Source organism: Anopheles gambiae, chromosome 3, assembly GCF_943734735.2.
Source record: "Anopheles gambiae chromosome 3, idAnoGambNW_F1_1, whole genome shotgun sequence".
Lineage (NCBI taxonomy): Eukaryota > Metazoa > Arthropoda > Insecta > Diptera > Culicidae > Anopheles > Anopheles gambiae.
Genome location: NC_064602.1, coordinates 57,340,965 through 57,358,150, shown reverse-complemented (window position 1 = coordinate 57,358,150; position 17,186 = coordinate 57,340,965). Strand labels below are relative to the sequence as shown.

Genomic DNA, 17,186 nt, shown 5'->3' with positions numbered 1-17,186 from the left:
CAGCCACAAAGTACGACATCGGCCCGATTTTTCGTTAAACAGCCTCAAATCAGCTATAGAGTTCGAGCTGGTTATTTGGGATGCTTTTTAATTGAACTGTCAGTCAACTATCGAGCGTTCAACTAAAAAGCATGCCAACTAAAAAGCGTTAAACTATTGAATTCTGACTGTATATGATACAGATTTAAACTTCATCGACTCGAAACTGCTGACAGAAAAGCAACTTGTCAAATGATAGCAAAATGAACAAAATGAACGATCGAGAGAATTTATTTGAATGCCGAACGCAATATGATAGGCCTGTTTGTCTCAAACAATTTGAAAAATTTTCGCGGGTCGTTCGAACTTTCAAGCTGATCGACTATGTTCAACGGGAGGTTTGTTTGACAGCTCGACCGACACGGTTTGTTCCGCGGGTACTTTGTAATACAAGATGCTTGTGTCAAAAAAAGTCATGTTCCGCGCTGGGTTTTCTCACATCACCATTAAATGATTTGAAGTTGGAAGCGTTTGCACCTATACTGTGCCTGAAATCAGATCATTAATTCGCGTGGGAACTTTGGTTCATCTGTGAAATTGAGCAAGAGTGGCTACTAGAATAGTTCTCTGAGATTTAATCAACTTATTTCCAGATTCTGAAAATTTCTTCCGCTGTTGTGAAACTTCCTTTGGCGGCGCCGAGTCGAAGAAAAATTGTAATAAAATCCAACGAGATAATCCAGTAAACCTCAAAATGTCAGTGATTGGAATTGATTTTGGAAATGATTCGTCATATGTGGCGGTCGCCAAAGCAGGAGGCATCGAGACCATCGCCAACGACTACAGTTTGCGGGCCACACCGTAAGTATCCAGATATGCCCTCCAAACAGCTTTACTTTTTCTTCGCTAATGGATCATGCATTATGTGCGGCATGCTACACGCGGTACCTAAAAGTGTGTTTGTGAGACATGTATCTTATTCACGCATTATATGCGAATGCAGCGAAAGATTATGTAAAGTTCAAATGTAATGTCATTCTTTTAATAGCAATTTCTATTGATTTGCGAAAACCATCTGCTGTAAATTTTCGGAAAAACAAATTTGTTTAGCAAAAATTGTTTCTCGAACAGTTTGACAGCACCCTAGCGCTGTATACAACATAACCTCAATACTTTCGAGAATGTTCTCATGCTTGTATCGATTTCTAGTCCTTTCTGGAGAGTCTGGATCTGGATCTTTACCTAACATTTGTAAACACAAAACCTGCCGTTACCCCCGACGTTTCAGTTACCCCCTTGGGTATGCAGTACCCAACATTAAACGGAATTAAATTATTTTACAAAAATGCTGAAGTAAATGGACAATCAGAGGAGTATTCAAATGCATGCACATTTGAACTCCACAGCTTTACAACACTCTTTTCACTCACACGTTATTTGTTCGTCATACCCAAGAAATTTGAAAACGTAAATCGTCGGAATTTTTGCAAGGACTGTTCAATCACCATGCACTTTTTGCACTTTTTTATCGCATAGAGCAGAAAGGTTAGCGAGCTCTAGAAATTGATAGAGTCAAAAATGTACGTGGTCCGATTTAAAAAAGCTACGAATAGTTTTACTAACATCTAGTTAAATTGGCAACATATAATTCCTGAAATACTTGCGCGGCGTGGATCATGTAGAATATTTGATTATTATTTTTCATTCCACAATGAAGACTGAAATGGGATAAAATATTACTTAGTGCGTGTCCTTATGTCGTCAAAAAGACATAAAACAACATATGTGTGTAAAGAGTATTGTTTTGTGTGAAGCCGTGTTGTCAATGCCATAGCAAGTTCAGCCCTTAAAAGGAGTGGCGTTTGCTCGGTGGAATCACTATGTCTTCATTGAAATATTTTACTCTAGAAACGAACTCATACATTCGTGTTCATAAATAACAAATGAAAAATTTATGTGTAATCGAAGCAAAACCGATTATGGCGGATTCTACCAAAACAATAAAAAATCCAATTAATTTATTATTAATTTAATAAATTATTAGTATCCACTAACATTACCTTTTTTTCTTTTGACATGTTCTTTTCTTGTTGTTATATTTTTTTTTTGTTATTATCATATTTACACCTAAATAAGTACGATAAAATTAATATTAATAATGCCAATCTGATGAAAATAAGAATGTCAAATGTGTTATACACATTTTCTTCTACCTATTTCCATTGATTAAAACATTTTGTGACCTGTATTCGCGTTGCCGAAAATAGGAACAAACTGCAGAAAATAGGAGAAAATAATGACTATATATATGATTCATCTACATGCCCGTCCCCCAACAACATGCCTTAAAATTATCAGACCAATATGTGTATTGATATAAGTTTTTATTATGCTCTCCGTTTTAGATCTGGTTTGGTACGAGGGTCACTAATTTGTTCCATATGTTAGTATCTTTGTTGGATTCCAATTGCAGTTTTTTTTTCTAAAAACAACATATCCCTGACTGCTACGTTGTTTTAGTGATAGCAATATGTAGGTTTTTAATTTTTTTTAAATAATAGACATAAGATGAAAAAATATTGAAACATAAAAGAACAGTAGTAAAACCCAAACAAAATCAAGCAAAAAAGTCAAACAAATTTGTCTAAGAGAAATGCAATTAGAAAAATAAGATTAGGAATTTATAAACTAAAGCTGTGACAAGGGCGTTAAAAACACTCACGCACAATCTAAATTCATAGATCCCGTCTATTACAGTCATGGCTCTAATTGTGGAATAACCTGCCAAAGGAAGAAAGAAGAAGACTTAATATATTCCGACCTACAAAACATCCGCGTTGCCTGTTGAGTGGGCTATTGTAAAATACTAAACATAAACATCACCTTACCTGATAGATTATTAGTTGGAATGTCTTTTCGCATGGTGGTTTCCCGAGACACGGTAGGGTAACTGTATCAGTTTTCGGCAGATTAGTGCAGCAGTTTCACGAAAACAGCTCTTAAATCTAATTTTTTTTTAATTTTCCTGAAAGTGATTTTTATTTGGTTGCTAAACTATCGCAATAAGTTACACTATTTCTTATTTGCCGTTTCAAAGCCATTTTTTAAATATTCGTGAAAATTTAGTCATTATTTTCTCCTATTTTCGGCAACGCGAATACAGGTCAGAAAATGTTTTAATCAATGGAAATAGGTAGAAAAAAATGTGTATTACACATTTGACATTCTTATTTTCATCAGATTGGCATTATTAATATTAATTTTATCTTATTTATTTTGGTCATCGTTGGACAGTTTTATGGATGTCAGTTACAAACAATGCAGCCATTGAACAAACGTGTCAGCCTGACCGTTATATAGTACGGCACCGACGGGTTCACAAATATGTAATTATTTTTCCCAATTAGTTATTGCGAATGTTTTTTTTCAGTTTGAGAAAGCCCCATGACCCCGCGGCCTATGGGTTTGGCAGTTGCAGATCTGCGAGCAGATCATAGACTCTGTTCGCCAAAATCCGTTCGCTGCGACAATCTATCTCCATTTATTTCACAGTCTCTTTGGGTCGAAATGAGGGTGATGTCACTCACTCTTCAATGAGAAATCTGTTCGTTCCCTTTTATATATGACGGGCAACACTTTCATTAGTTTTTGTCAACATGAATATCTTTCAAAGCTGACGGTCCCTTGAAGATTCACCTTAGGGAGAATGCACTGTATATAATAAAATCAACAACTTATGTGGCGTGGATTCATTGATTAGTGCTGTAACGCTTTATGAAGTGAGCGAAGTTGTATCGGAACGGAATCCATGCTGATATCGGTGCAGTTGTAATTGAATGCCATTAATAAGAAAATTTTAAACTAAGTTATATATTGAGATGTATGCCACTAAGAACTACCCTGGGAAGATAGTTGGTAATATTCTCAGGATTGGTAAGGTAACAAATCATCCATAACGTAACCATACATGTCTGCTTGTTTCCGTTTTATAGAGTAATAACTGAGATGTAAACTAACTCCAGATAGTGAACATGATTCGCTAACTAGAGTGACGTTACTATGGATTGATTTTTTTTCATTAGTGTCTACTTCAACGAACATATCACACTTTTTTATTTATGTTGATATAAACTATAGTAATTCGTGTATTAAAAAAAATACATGTTTTGATGTTTCAGTGTTTTTAACTGAGAACCTTCAGTTAGCGAACCTCCAGTTAAAAAGCACTCCAGTTGAAACACCATCCAGTTTGTGATCACCCACTTTGTATACAATAAAGAATACAGATATAATATTATTAGGTCTATGTCATTCTTAGGAAATAAAGTTTGACCCACTTCCAGGAATTAAGAAAATAAGGATTATACGGATTAATACATGAGCATTTTATTTTCCCTTTATAGATCGTTCGTGGCATTCGCAGGACGTAATCGTGTACTTGGTGTTGCTGCCAAAAATCAACAAGTCACTAACATGAACAATACTATTGGCAACTTTAAGGAGTTGCTTGGCCGTAAGTTCGACGATCCTCGTGCGCAGGAAGAACTTCGTTCATTACCGTACCATACGGAGGCTTTACAAGATGGTGGTATCGGAATAAGAGTCAACTATTTGGATGAAGAGCACGTATTTAGTCCGGAGCAAATCACGGCAATGTTATTCACCAAGTTAAAGGAAGACGCATTTAAAGAGCTTAAGACTCAAATCAACGACTGTGTCATCACCGTACCATCTTATTTCACAAATGCTCAACGTCAAGCCCTTCTTGATGCGGCAAACATATCCGGGCTTAATGTATTGCGACTTATGAATGAAACTACGGCCACTGCTTTAAGCTATGGTTTCTACAAACAAGATTTGCCAGCTCCAGAGGAAAAGCCGCGCAATGTTATCTTCGTCGATTGTGGTCATGCCTCGTTACAAGTATCAGCGTGTGCTTTTCATAAGGGCAATCTCAAAATGTTGGCCAGCTGTTCTGATTCTGTCGGGGGACGTGATTTCGATTTAGTCCTCGCAACTCATTTTAATAAGGAGTTTCAGACTAAGTACAAGATTGATGCTTCATCAAAGAAAAGGTATGTTCATAATTTGTGCTTATTTTTAAATTGTAGGGCATGATAAACAACTATGTTTGTTCCGTTTTTTTAGAGCTTTTCTGCGTTTGATGGCGGAAGTTGAAAAACTAAAGAAAAATATGTCAGCTAACAGCACAAAGCTTCCGTTAAACATCGAATGTTTTATGAATGAGATAGATGTCCATTCTTCAATGCAGCGTTCTGAAATGGAAGAACTTTCGAGTCATTTGTTCAAGCGAATCGAGACAACAATGCGTAAGTTACTGCTTGATTCTAAGCTTGCGTTAGAAGAAATCCATTCGGTGGAAATCGTTGGTGGAAGCAGTCGCATTCCCGCCATAAAGCATTTAATCGAACAAATTTTTGGCAAGCCTGCTAGCACTACTCTAAATCAAGACGAAGCTGTGTCCCGTGGTGCAGCCTTGCAGTGTGCTATCCTTTCACCTGCAGTTCGTGTTCGTGAATTTAGTTGCACGGATGTTCAGGCCTATCCAGTCTTGATATCCTGGACCGATACCGATGGCCCTCATGAAATGAAGGTGTTTGAGCAATATCATGCGGCTCCATTTTGTAGATTGTTGACCGTTCATCGCAAGGAACCAATGACGATTAAGGTGCATTATGAGCCGAATAGCATTCCCTATCCAGATCCGTTTATTGGCACATACCATGTGAAGGGCATTAAGCCCGACGCAAATGGTGAAGCACAAGAAGTGAAAGTAAAGGTTCGCATTAATAATAATGGCATTATTACGGTGTCAAGTGCAACAATGTACGAACGCAAGGAAAGTGAAGAACCGTCGTCACCTACACCAACCAGTAATGGAGATCAACAGAAGACAGGTGATGCTAATCAATCGTCACCGCAAGGAGATGAGTCTGGCAAGGTTGGAGAACCAATGGACATACAAGAGGTGAGTCGGTACAACAATAAAACTATTGTTTTAGGTATCCACTACTAATTCAATTAATGATAATATTCATTTGATATTCGGCCATATTTCTAGTTGTTGAAAATATACTGGCAATACGTTTTTTTATGAAGAAGTAGCTTAGTTCATCTTACTAACAAGAAAACAATATTGCAACGAAATATTCTTCATTCGGTCTCCATATGAGCATATTAAATATGCTTAACAAATCGTAATGGCTGTTGTTATTTTTTTTATATTTTCTATGTTTTGTTGTTTTGTTGTTTTGTTGTCGTAAATTTTGTGTTTATTATGATTTTGTGTGTGTGTTTCTGTAATGAAATGATGGACTATTAATGTGTTTTTTCAACTTTAATACTCATTGTATTAAAGCAATGATCTCTTATCCATGCTTGTCTTTTCTGCTGGGATGTACGATTTAATGCAATGTCAAAATAGAGCTCAGAATGTTTCTTTTTGATATTCTTAAGATCCGAAGATGTTGCCTCATATTTTCCATTTCTTTATTTAATCCTTAGATTCTAAAGATTCTTCTGACCAAATCTGATTCTTCACTCATGCTGTCTGTTCTCTCGTTTCTCTCTTTTTCTCTTTGCCACTGTTTGGCTATTTTATGCTTTTATCCTGGCAATTTACCACGTTCTTGTAGGGTAGCGATGATGAGCATCCTAAAAAAGACTCGAAACCCAACGATAGTAGTGGAGAGGGTTGGACGCAACGTGTCACCAGATGGTTCACATCGGTATGTGCTACCCTGATATGTTTCTATTCTAGCTATCAAAAGAAAACGACAATGGCGTTTCATAGCAGAAACACACACTTAATGTATATGAGACTGTCATTTAAAAATTATCTACCAAGCATTTACCAAAAATGTTTTTTCATTGTTCAGTCGAGTTTTGAGGTTTTATATACATACCTTCTTATTTTTATCTGCTCTCAAAGCTTTAACAGCTTCAGCCGTTATACTTGTTACGCCTACTTTGTATATGATATTATGAAATATGGCGGTCACATGATCTATACAACCTGAAAATTCCTCTTAAGGAATGTTCTGTATTTATTTATTTTTGTAATGTTGAAAATTTGGCCGGTTTCGCGGTATCGTTATCAACTCGTAAGACTTCACAACATGCCAAGCATTGAGCATTTGAACCCGAATCGCGAATGGACCGTGTCCCTATACGTAGGACTGAGTATCCTGCGATGGTAATAAATAAGTCACTTAACGATTGTTGTGCCAAAGAATACGAGAAGGTTGAAAGATAACGTTATGTTTGTTTTATCTTTTATATTGTGTAATAGTTTTATCTATTCAGAGTTTAAAGTATTTTTTAATCTTTTTGAACTATACATATAGTGCTTTTTTGTTATAAAAATGCTTGACGCATAATACTATATATTTTATTTGTATGAATTGTGAAAATATGTATATGCGTATTTCCATGTCTAGAGGAATAACTTAAAACAAATAAAAACGCTTTATGTATCTAATTTGCCTTTAAGATAGCGTTTTTTACGGAAATTATTTGTTTTGTTTGTTTTGTTTTTCCGGCTTCAACAATGTTGCCTGTGTAATATAGGGTTTAAGTCACTTTCGAATGTGCACATCTTCTTTTTCTTCTTTTATGATGCACATCATTATTCACCACCTCCAAGATGTTTTTCAACAGCTGTCAAATAGTGCATTTGCTTCAAAATGAAATTTCAGTTTTTGGGGCGCTCAGAAAACTTTTTTGGGGGCGGTCCCGTGTTACTGTCGTCACCTCGAACGACTCACAACATGGGTTCAACCCCGAAATGGACCGTCTCTCTGTTGCAAGGATTGACTATCCGGCTGCGTGGTTATGAATTAAGTCTCGAAAGCCTGTATAAGGCCGGCATTTCCGCGTAGGGCGTTCTGCCAAATAGAAGAAGAAGAAGAACACATGATTTTCAACACATCACAAAGAACTGTCAAACTCAATCTAGCTTGAGGTGTTGAACATCATGCTGAAGAAATTAAAATTTGTGATGATTGAAATGAAATATCATATTACGTGGATTAACATTTCGCACGCGGTGAACAACAATGTTTACATTCCAAAGTTACTTGCAGGGTGGCCACTCAACCGGGGAAACCGGGAATTAGCCGGGAATTTTAAATTTCCGGGAAAAATCGGGAAATTCTCCAAAAAGGGGAAATTATCACAAACTTTTGCTATCACTGTTTACCATCGTACTAAGTGCATTTTCAATTAATGTTGAAATATGTTTTGTATATTGTTCCCAATTTACCACAGGCCAGCAACATCACACCAATGTGTAAGGACAACATTTTCCGTTTCTTACATATAGTACTATATAATACCATATGTGCAATATATGTACTATACTTCTCATTCGCACTGGTGCAATACTTACGTTCACCGATATTGGTTCTTGCACATTTCGGGTGTGGTGAGCTTATTCATTCTATCTTGCACTCGTCTTTTATTATTCAACTCTGGTGAAGTTGCGGTCTTGTCGAATTTAACGGTGGATTAGTGCGCGATCCCAATTTTTGAACATAATTGATAATTTTTGTCCCCTTTAGCAATTTTAAGGTTACCCAATCACACATCACCTGTACATTGGCATTTAGCATTTTGGTTTCGGGCCTCTACCTTCATTCCTCCCGGGTGGCTGGGTTCCCACACTGGCACTGATGGTTGAGGTGGCGTCGCTTCTGCGATCGTTGCTCCGTTGTTTTATTATCACATAAAGTACATTTCCCGTAAAACATATTCAAGAAAGTGTCCCAAAATTAAGAAACACACTGAAATCTCCTGTATCTATTGGTGAGGTGCATCATCAGCGTCGTGCGAGTAACAGCATAATGCATGGCTGCTGTTTTAAAGGAAATCCGTTCTTCGCAGATTTGTATGCTTTCTCCAGTGGCTGGTTGGTCCATGACTTAAGGTTACCCTTTTTTAAGGTTGTGTGATGACATCTGTTAATCAAAAATTGATAGCAGATGAAAAATAGCTTTGCCACGAGGTAAAGTCTTTACACGTTAGTGTCTTGATGCTAAACCACTAAAAAGCAATATTTGTAAAGCTTTTTTGTCATTTTTTCATTATTTGTTTGCTCATATAAAACTTCCGAAAATATAAAAAATGCATATTTAAATAGCTTAAGATCCATAGTAGCCAAATTGGATTCATAAACGCGAGCGCACGATTGAAAATTGGTTTGTACAAATTTGATAGAAATCATGCCAAAAATGGTTCTCAAATGTGTTGTCACACCTTTAGATTGGATCTCTTCTTCTTCTTCTTTTTGGCTCAACGACCGTTGTCGGTCATGGGCTTGGCTTTCAGTGGCTTATTGATCCCCCCATAGCAGGATAGTCAGTCCTACGTATGTCGGCACGGTCCATTTGGGGCTTGAACCCATGACGGGCAACCCATGACGGGCATGTTATTAAAATGGAAGAGTTGACGACTGTACTACGAGACCGGCTAAATTGGCTAGATAGGATATTTTTCCTTTTTTTTTCTTTTTGGCTCAACAACCGATGTCGGTCATGGACTTGGCTTTCAGTGACTTATTGATCCCCCCATAGTAGGATAGTCAGTCCTACGTATGGCGGCAGGGTCCATTTGGGGCTTGAACCCATGACGGGCATGTTATTAAGTTGTACGAGTTGACGACTGTTCTACGAGACCGGCTAAATTTGCTAGATTGGATATTATATTGTAGAATAATTCACTAATAACTTTTATCCAGTTTTTTTTGACAAGTTTCCATCTTTCCCGTAATGCCCGTGTTTACTTACCATCCTCTAGATAACGATTTTTGAAAACGTATTATATAAATTAATTTCAATCGAAGTACGATAAAACCGGCACACGAAGCATAGTGAACCGGGAAAACTCCAAAAAATCCGGGAAAAACCGGGAAAAAAGCGGTAATTTAATCCTGATTTGAGTGGCCACCCTGTACTTGAAACCCCCTGTAATAGTGAAGCAAGGCGGCCCGCGAACTGAAATGTGTGCAGACCCTCAGTTTACATGTTGCAGAATGTAAACTAGTACATTATAAATAGAATTCGTAAGGAATCAACCTTTTTAAGGGTACAAAAGAGATACATAGTTATATTAGGGCCAATTATGTGGGTCAATCGGAAAAGTATCAAACAAAAACCACTCGACACTAACGGAAACAAAATCGGTATTCTACAAACTTGTTAGTGATTTCTCTTTGTTTGTTCGGATCATAATAGAAAATCAGCATTTTTGAAATTTTTCTCTACAACTTGGGTCGCATATTTGGCCCTAGAATTTCGATTCGTTTGGAATGGGTTTGTTTGACATTTTTTTAAAACATTGTCAACATTTGGGTTAAAACATTGTCTTCTCATGTCGTCGTACTTATGAGTAATCGCTAGTTGAATTCAAGCGTTACCAGCCAAAGTACTACGACATCTTAGTTTCTCATTTTTGACCTACCACGCCACTTCTGTCCTTGTGGATGGCCAAAAAGAATTTTACGGGCTGGTTCGCCTGGTTCCATTCGTATAACCGGTATTTCTATAGTAAAACTTAAGTATAGTATATCTATGAGTGTGGGCCCCTTTCCGTTTTTTTAGATCGTAGGTTGAAATTTCAGCCTGTCAGCTGTTTGCATTGTATAGCAGTTTTCGAGCATCTGTCAAAGGGGGCTTATCCCAAAGTGTATGTATTTAGAAGGCTGATTTTTATCACTTCTACTTCTGAATGAAGATTTTAACCGTAGTGCCTACGACCAAAAAAATACACGTTGTTCTAAGACCGCCTACCCGGGTACAACACGGGTACAACCAACAAACATTTTGTGTAAGAGATTGCAGTTTCGCAGATTGAAAATCTTTAATTTATTTTGATCTGCTTATCGATTTTGCATCAATTTTTTTAAAACTCTTTTGTTACTGATAAAGATGAAGGTTTGCGAAAATGATGAAGGCACGATGTTGTTGCTTTGAACTCTGGAATTTGACTAAATTTATTCAGGAAAAACCAGCTTATATAATGTGGAAATTTAGGAATTCGAGCTGCCGGACGCGGATTTGCCCGCCATGCAACTGACAGCGATTTGCATGGGCGCGTGAGGACTCGCACGCCATACAAGTTCACAGACCCAAAACCCACATTAAAGTGCTTGCGAGCCAAAGTAGTTTTTTCGCCCCTAGTTTTAGCTGTTATAATTATAGCACCACGAATCCAGTCCACCCGACAGGACCATACCTTTTACTATGTGGGATTGTATTTGAGCGGATTGTAAAGCATGTAATTTTTATTAATTTTTGTAATGACACTTGTAATAATGTTCCGTTATGTTGTTAGGTTACGAATAAGATATAGTATTTTTTTAATTAACTCATTCTTCTTCTGTTTGTCGAATAACTTGCGTGGTCATGCCGGCCTATACAGGCTTTAGAGACTTCTTAGGTATCACGAATCTGGATAATCAATCAAGGGAGTCCATAAAAGGTTTGAAAAACCACGGCGGGTATGTTGTTAAGTCGTGCGAGTTGATGACTCAATAACATGCCCATCATGGGTTCAAGTCTAGAATGGACCATCCATAAAGCGATAATTTTAGTACTAATTGTTCATAATATAATAACTTTGAAGAATGAGAATTCCCTAGGCAAAAACCTCTTTGCTAAGCAATTTTTAATGATATATTATGAACATTTTAATAAAATCACATGGCATTAATTTTGTCCGAAAATTCTATTTAATGTTCATTGAAAGTAATATTATATTACTATAAACTCAAAAATACCAAAAATATTATTTATTAGACAGTGATAACAATGATACCTGACAACATAACGCAACTTTATGGCAAGTTTATTTTTAAAATAGGATGATTTTTTAGGACGATAATTATAAGGTTATCAATACTTATATATATAAATAAGTACATAACACATTTTTAATGAGTAAAAAATAAATAGAAACAAAAAATAAATTTCAGAAAAAAATATGGCTAGTTAAACAACGAGAAGATGCAGCTTGCATAAAAATTTCATGCAAATGCGACGATCAGATCAAAAGATCTTTTGAAGCTTTTGAATCCGCAAAACTGCAATCTCCCATACGAAATGTATGGTCCTACCCGGGTAGGCGGTCGTAGATGTAAAGGGTACGAATTGAAAAAATATTCAAACAGTTTTTTTTTTCGTCGAAGTAGTGTAAAACATATTTCTCCAGGCATTCTATGAATTTCATGTCTTTACGTCTTTTCTATCAAAAGATATTAAGAAAGCGCTAGTTTTGTGTGTGGTTTTGTATGGAGTGTTGACGTGATTTAAGCCTCCTACTGTCAAACTCCATATGACATAGCTGGCTAGAATCGTGAAAGGGCCCCAGTATTGGTAAAACCAGGACAACGTCAGCGATATGTTTTGATTCTCTGAGGAAAAGTTTATGTTTATTCAAGTGTTCTGAATTTAAAAAAAAAATCTGCTTAAACTGTAACAAAACTTAATAAATTAATTTATTTATTTATAGAATGTCAACCAACACATAAATAAATCAGTTTTCTTCATTAGTAGGGTAAACGTACCTATAGTGGTGCTAGTACCAATAGTGGTGGTATTGCACTAAAATGCGTCTCATACGATAAATTAACAGTAGTTAAGTTTTTTTATGATAGTGTGAAATGTTCTCTAGCCTTTTACAAAGGATTTAAAAATGAAATTGGGCCATTCCGTTTCTTAGTGACCGAAAAATCCATTATTTTGTGAAAGGTATCAACATTTTTCCAAAATCCTCAGGATTTCATAACGATACTCATATTCTTGTTAACGTTCTAAATGACCACATAACAATGCAATTATTAGTTTTTTAACATAATTGTTATCAAATTATATTGTTTTATTCAAATTCATTGGCTTTTGACCATATTTACGTATTTTTAGGTGTTATTTACGATAGTGCCATTATAGGTACACCAAACAGGCATGTTCCTATAGTGGTCCTAGTTCTAAAATCAATAAAAACAGCTAATTTTAGATTTTTTTCGACGACATTTTTGACATGTCGTACTGTTTTCATTAAAATAAGCAACAAAAATTAGTTTTCTGTAAGTAATTTATGAAACAAAGGCCAAAATTCGCTTATCTGGCTGAGTGAAAAATCGACTTCAAATCAAGCAAACTCTTCTGAGTATGGATTGACGACAGGTGTTATTCAGTACTTCAGTCAATATTTTCATCAACCAAATTCACACATTTTTTACGATCAAATTACGAAAGATATCATTATTATGGCAATAATCCATGCTATTCATACGAAAACAGCTTCTAAACTAAGTTTCATTGATATTATACACCGTTTTTGATGCATCTTTGTTTGCCACCACTATAGGAACACAATACGACGACTATAGGAACCATACCACCATTATAGGTACAAGGAAGCAATCACAAAAATATGTATTTTTTCGTAAATTTGATGTGTTTTATGGTAAAAATGGTTGTGATTGCGAAGATAAAACATATTCCAACTGTTATGTGTTGACATATTCAGAAATTGTCGTTTCTGACACTTTAAATCCATTAAAATACATCTGTATGACCACAAATTGCACCACTATTGGTACATTTACCCTAATAAATGTAATGTAAAAATATGTATTTTTTTCTAATTCATCTATTTACAGGATAAAAAGAAAAAAGTTACGACTAAACAAGTTGAATTAACAATTGATTCTAATACACACGGATTTGTGCATACAGAGCTATGTAAATATTTTGAAGAAGAGGTTAGTATTGTTCCTTTTTTACAGTTTCGTTTAATTCAAATATATTCAAATATTTCTCGTTTCGCATAAAAAAAAACAGAGCAGAACCAAAATATTTTAGATTTCTTCTCATTAAATTAACGATTTGTTAAATTTTAATATTATATTTTCAGATGAAAATGATTGCAAATGACCGTCAGGAAAAAGAACGTATTGATGCTCGTAACGCCCTTGAGGAGCAGGTGTATGAAATTCGTGAAAAAATTCAAGAAGATGGCGCATTGCACGATTACATCGATCCGCAAGACGCGTCGGCAATTTGTCGGGAGTTAGAAGAAACTGAAAATTGGCTCTATGAGGAAGGCGAGTCTTGCGAAAAAGGTGTATATAAAGAACGTCTTGAAAAGATGCGTGCTAAGATCGACCCGGTTCGAAACCGTTGTGAAGAGTTCAATGGCCAAGAACAGGCATTTACAGACCTAGGACATGCTGTTCAACAAACTTTAAAAGCAGTCGAGCAATATCGTGCAAAAGAACCAAAGTATGAACATCTTACAGAAACTGAAATGATAAATATTACTGAGGCTGCACAAAAAGCACAGAAATGGTACGAAGAGGCGCGATCGAAATTGGTCGGTGCTCGCAAAACCGAGGATCCACCGGTGAAACTTGCTGACATTCGCCATGAAACGGTAACCCTAACTACGTGCACGAACTCCGTTTTGAACCGACCTAAACCGAAACCCCCGACCCCACCTGCAGATCAAAACCAGCAAAACGGTTCTTCTGCAACCGGTGCTGCCAGCCAAGATACACACGCGCCAGGGAATGATAATCAAGATTCTAATACACCGAAACAAACCACAGAAGATTCTATGGATGTGGAGTAAACTCACCATCTCATTTGATAGCGTTTAACCAACCCTTAGCACATTTGAAATGCTAGCATGAATTAACTTACGTTTTTATGTTAGTAGGCTAATGTTTCTTTTATCACGCGTGTGAATGATTTAGTGGTCACATTGTTTTCCGAAGGAATAGTGCGAGAACATACCTTTTATTCTTTAAGCTCATTACCATCAGAACATTGCACTATAGCTTTAGTTGTAAAACTTCAGAATTATCAGGCCTCATTCAGGAAATGTATTAAAAATACTAGCACACAACATAGGATTACTTTGCTTGCATATAAATGAGAATGAGTGCTAGAAACCGAAAATCCCTTACAAACAGCTGTTTACTATTACTGTGCAAATATTACTACTTTGAACCGTTCCAGTTCGAATCAGAGCAATTCTATAATTTGTCATTGGATATTTTGAATGTAACATTTACAACAAGCTTTGAGATTTCAAGTGAAATATACTTGATACTTAAATGTGGTAAGCAAAGCTAACATAAATAACTACCAGTGTACTTTCGAAGTTTGACAACAAGCCGACAATTTTTCCCCATTTGTGTTTGTAGGAGAATGCCTTCCTATAACATTTAGTTGATTGGAAAAGTAGGACCTTATTTACAACTTTTCTTTGTGTATTCGAACGAGCATAATAAAGTACTAAATTCAACTCAGAATGAAAATGAAAGAAATTTAGGATATTCCATTGCAGAGTGAAGGGTGTAATATATCCTGAGCTTGCGGAAGGTTAACGATAAAGAGTTAAGCCCATGACTGCAGCAGGATGCTTTATTATTGCTGCAAACTTTTTCAATGCGTCAAACCGCCTATCTTAGACCAGCGATCGGTGAAGTGCGGCTCGCGAGCCGCATGTGGCTCGTTGATTTCGAGATGGCAGCTCCTAGCCGTTTATATATTTCATAGAAATTTCACTTTTTTTACTCTTCACTTGGAACTCTGCGAACATTTTTGAAGAATTTGTGTCGTTTGGTCTCAAAGTTTTCCGAACCCTAATTTAGACGAATATTTGTGTCCAGAAATTATCCCGCAACGATGGATGGTTCCGTTCAACCAAGTACCGCCATCGTGCCGCAGTCATGGGATTGACTCACTTTGAATCGTAAAATTGTCTCACTTTTGGTATAAATCGCAAAACTTTGTACTACAATTGAAACCATGTATCGTGTAGATGGTGTTCTCGCTCAACCGAATATTACCAGTTCTTGCAATTAATAGCGGTGTCCTAGAGACGTCGATGAAGAGAAAAATAATCTTACAAACACACCATTGCATTGTTGCAATGCTAAAAACAGTTAGTTAGATGTTATTTTTGATTCTCTTGAAATGGAATTGCGTGGAAATCAGAATAGAAGAAGCAGTAAGAAAACTGAGTAATAGCCTTTTTATGTGTTAAGGATGACTTTACCATTTTCAATTGTTGTTAAACTGGAAATGGTCGTAAACTGGCTTTGTGGAATATGAAGGGAAATAAATTTTGAATTAAACACTAAATTGTCAAATAGTATTGCGTTTAAAATAGATCTTGCCGGGTCGGAGCCACCCCTTCGGTTTGTCGCGAAAGGTAGAGGTTCAACAGGTGCATCTTCTTGTTTTTCCTCTTCTTGCGACAGGGGATGTATCCTCCTATGTTGTTCAAACGCTTGTTTGAAACAGCACATTCAGAGGCTTACTCCAATAGGTGCATCCGTTTTGGTAGGCAAAAGCGTGTTAAATACTATCTGGGACCCTAAGCGGAAAGGCATCATCCATGGAATACGTAACTCAAAAATTGAATTTTTTTACCCCTTCTCTCCTATTGTAACCAGCTGTCACTTTGGAAGAATCCCCCCTAAAAAATTACGTAATAGATTGATCCCTATCCGGCTTATATTATCTATCCGGCTGCGTGGTAATGAATTATGTCTCGAAAGCCTGTTTAGGCCGGCATGTCCGCGTAGGAGTTACGCCAAATAGAAGAAGATAGATCCCTCCCCTCCTAATAGATAATATAACATGTGTTCAATAGCTCAACTAAATAAGTTCGGATGTGCACAAAACAACGTCTGTCCTGGCCAAGTGTTTGTCGAAGAGTATCATTAATTTTGGCAATAAGTGCCAATTATATCCATTAATTCATTATAATCTTTTGTTCGTTCGTTTTCGATGTTACTAATACTAATGCCTTATCTAAACTAATCTAATTCACATTTCATGCAAGTTGCGTAAACATCCCGTGTTATATTTCCGTTTTCTTTCTGAGAACGCTCAAGAAATGTTAACGCGCTACTTCCCTTTAAAACGAGGAAAACGGAATGTCCTAGTTTATTTATAATAATCTCGTAAACGAATTGTTACCACTTTGTTCCACGACCTTGATCAAGCGCGCGCCATACATTTCTCCTCTCTGAACGGCACCAACGCATCGTGCCGAACCAGTGGCGGATCTAACGATAGGCGGACTAGGCGGTTGCCTGGGGCCCCGCCGATTTAGGGGCCCCGTAGATCGCCCATCTATAGTATGCCGTACGGACAGAGTACTAGCGACAA

The 17,186-nt window shown here is 36.7% G+C and overlaps 1 protein-coding gene across 2 annotated transcripts; it reads left to right on the top strand.

Annotated features, from left to right (window-relative positions):
• Nucleotides 1-412: 412 nt before the first annotated feature.
• LOC1275989 (heat shock 70 kDa protein 4) lies at nt 413-16,151 on the top strand. Of its 2 annotated transcripts, XM_061653682.1 has the most exons (6): nt 413-840; nt 4,383-5,054; nt 5,128-5,968; nt 6,636-6,728; nt 13,661-13,762; nt 13,915-16,151. In XM_061653682.1, the coding sequence occupies exons 1-6, from the start codon at nt 734-736 to the stop codon at nt 14,629-14,631; spliced, it is 2,532 nt and encodes an 843-aa protein (XP_061509666.1). In that variant the 5' UTR covers nt 413-733; the 3' UTR covers nt 14,632-16,151. The 2 variants fall into 2 exon arrangements, with proteins under 2 accessions (XP_061509666.1, XP_315285.4); XM_315285.5 differs by lacking the exon at nt 6,636-6,728.
• Nucleotides 16,152-17,186: the final 1,035 nt, after the last annotated feature.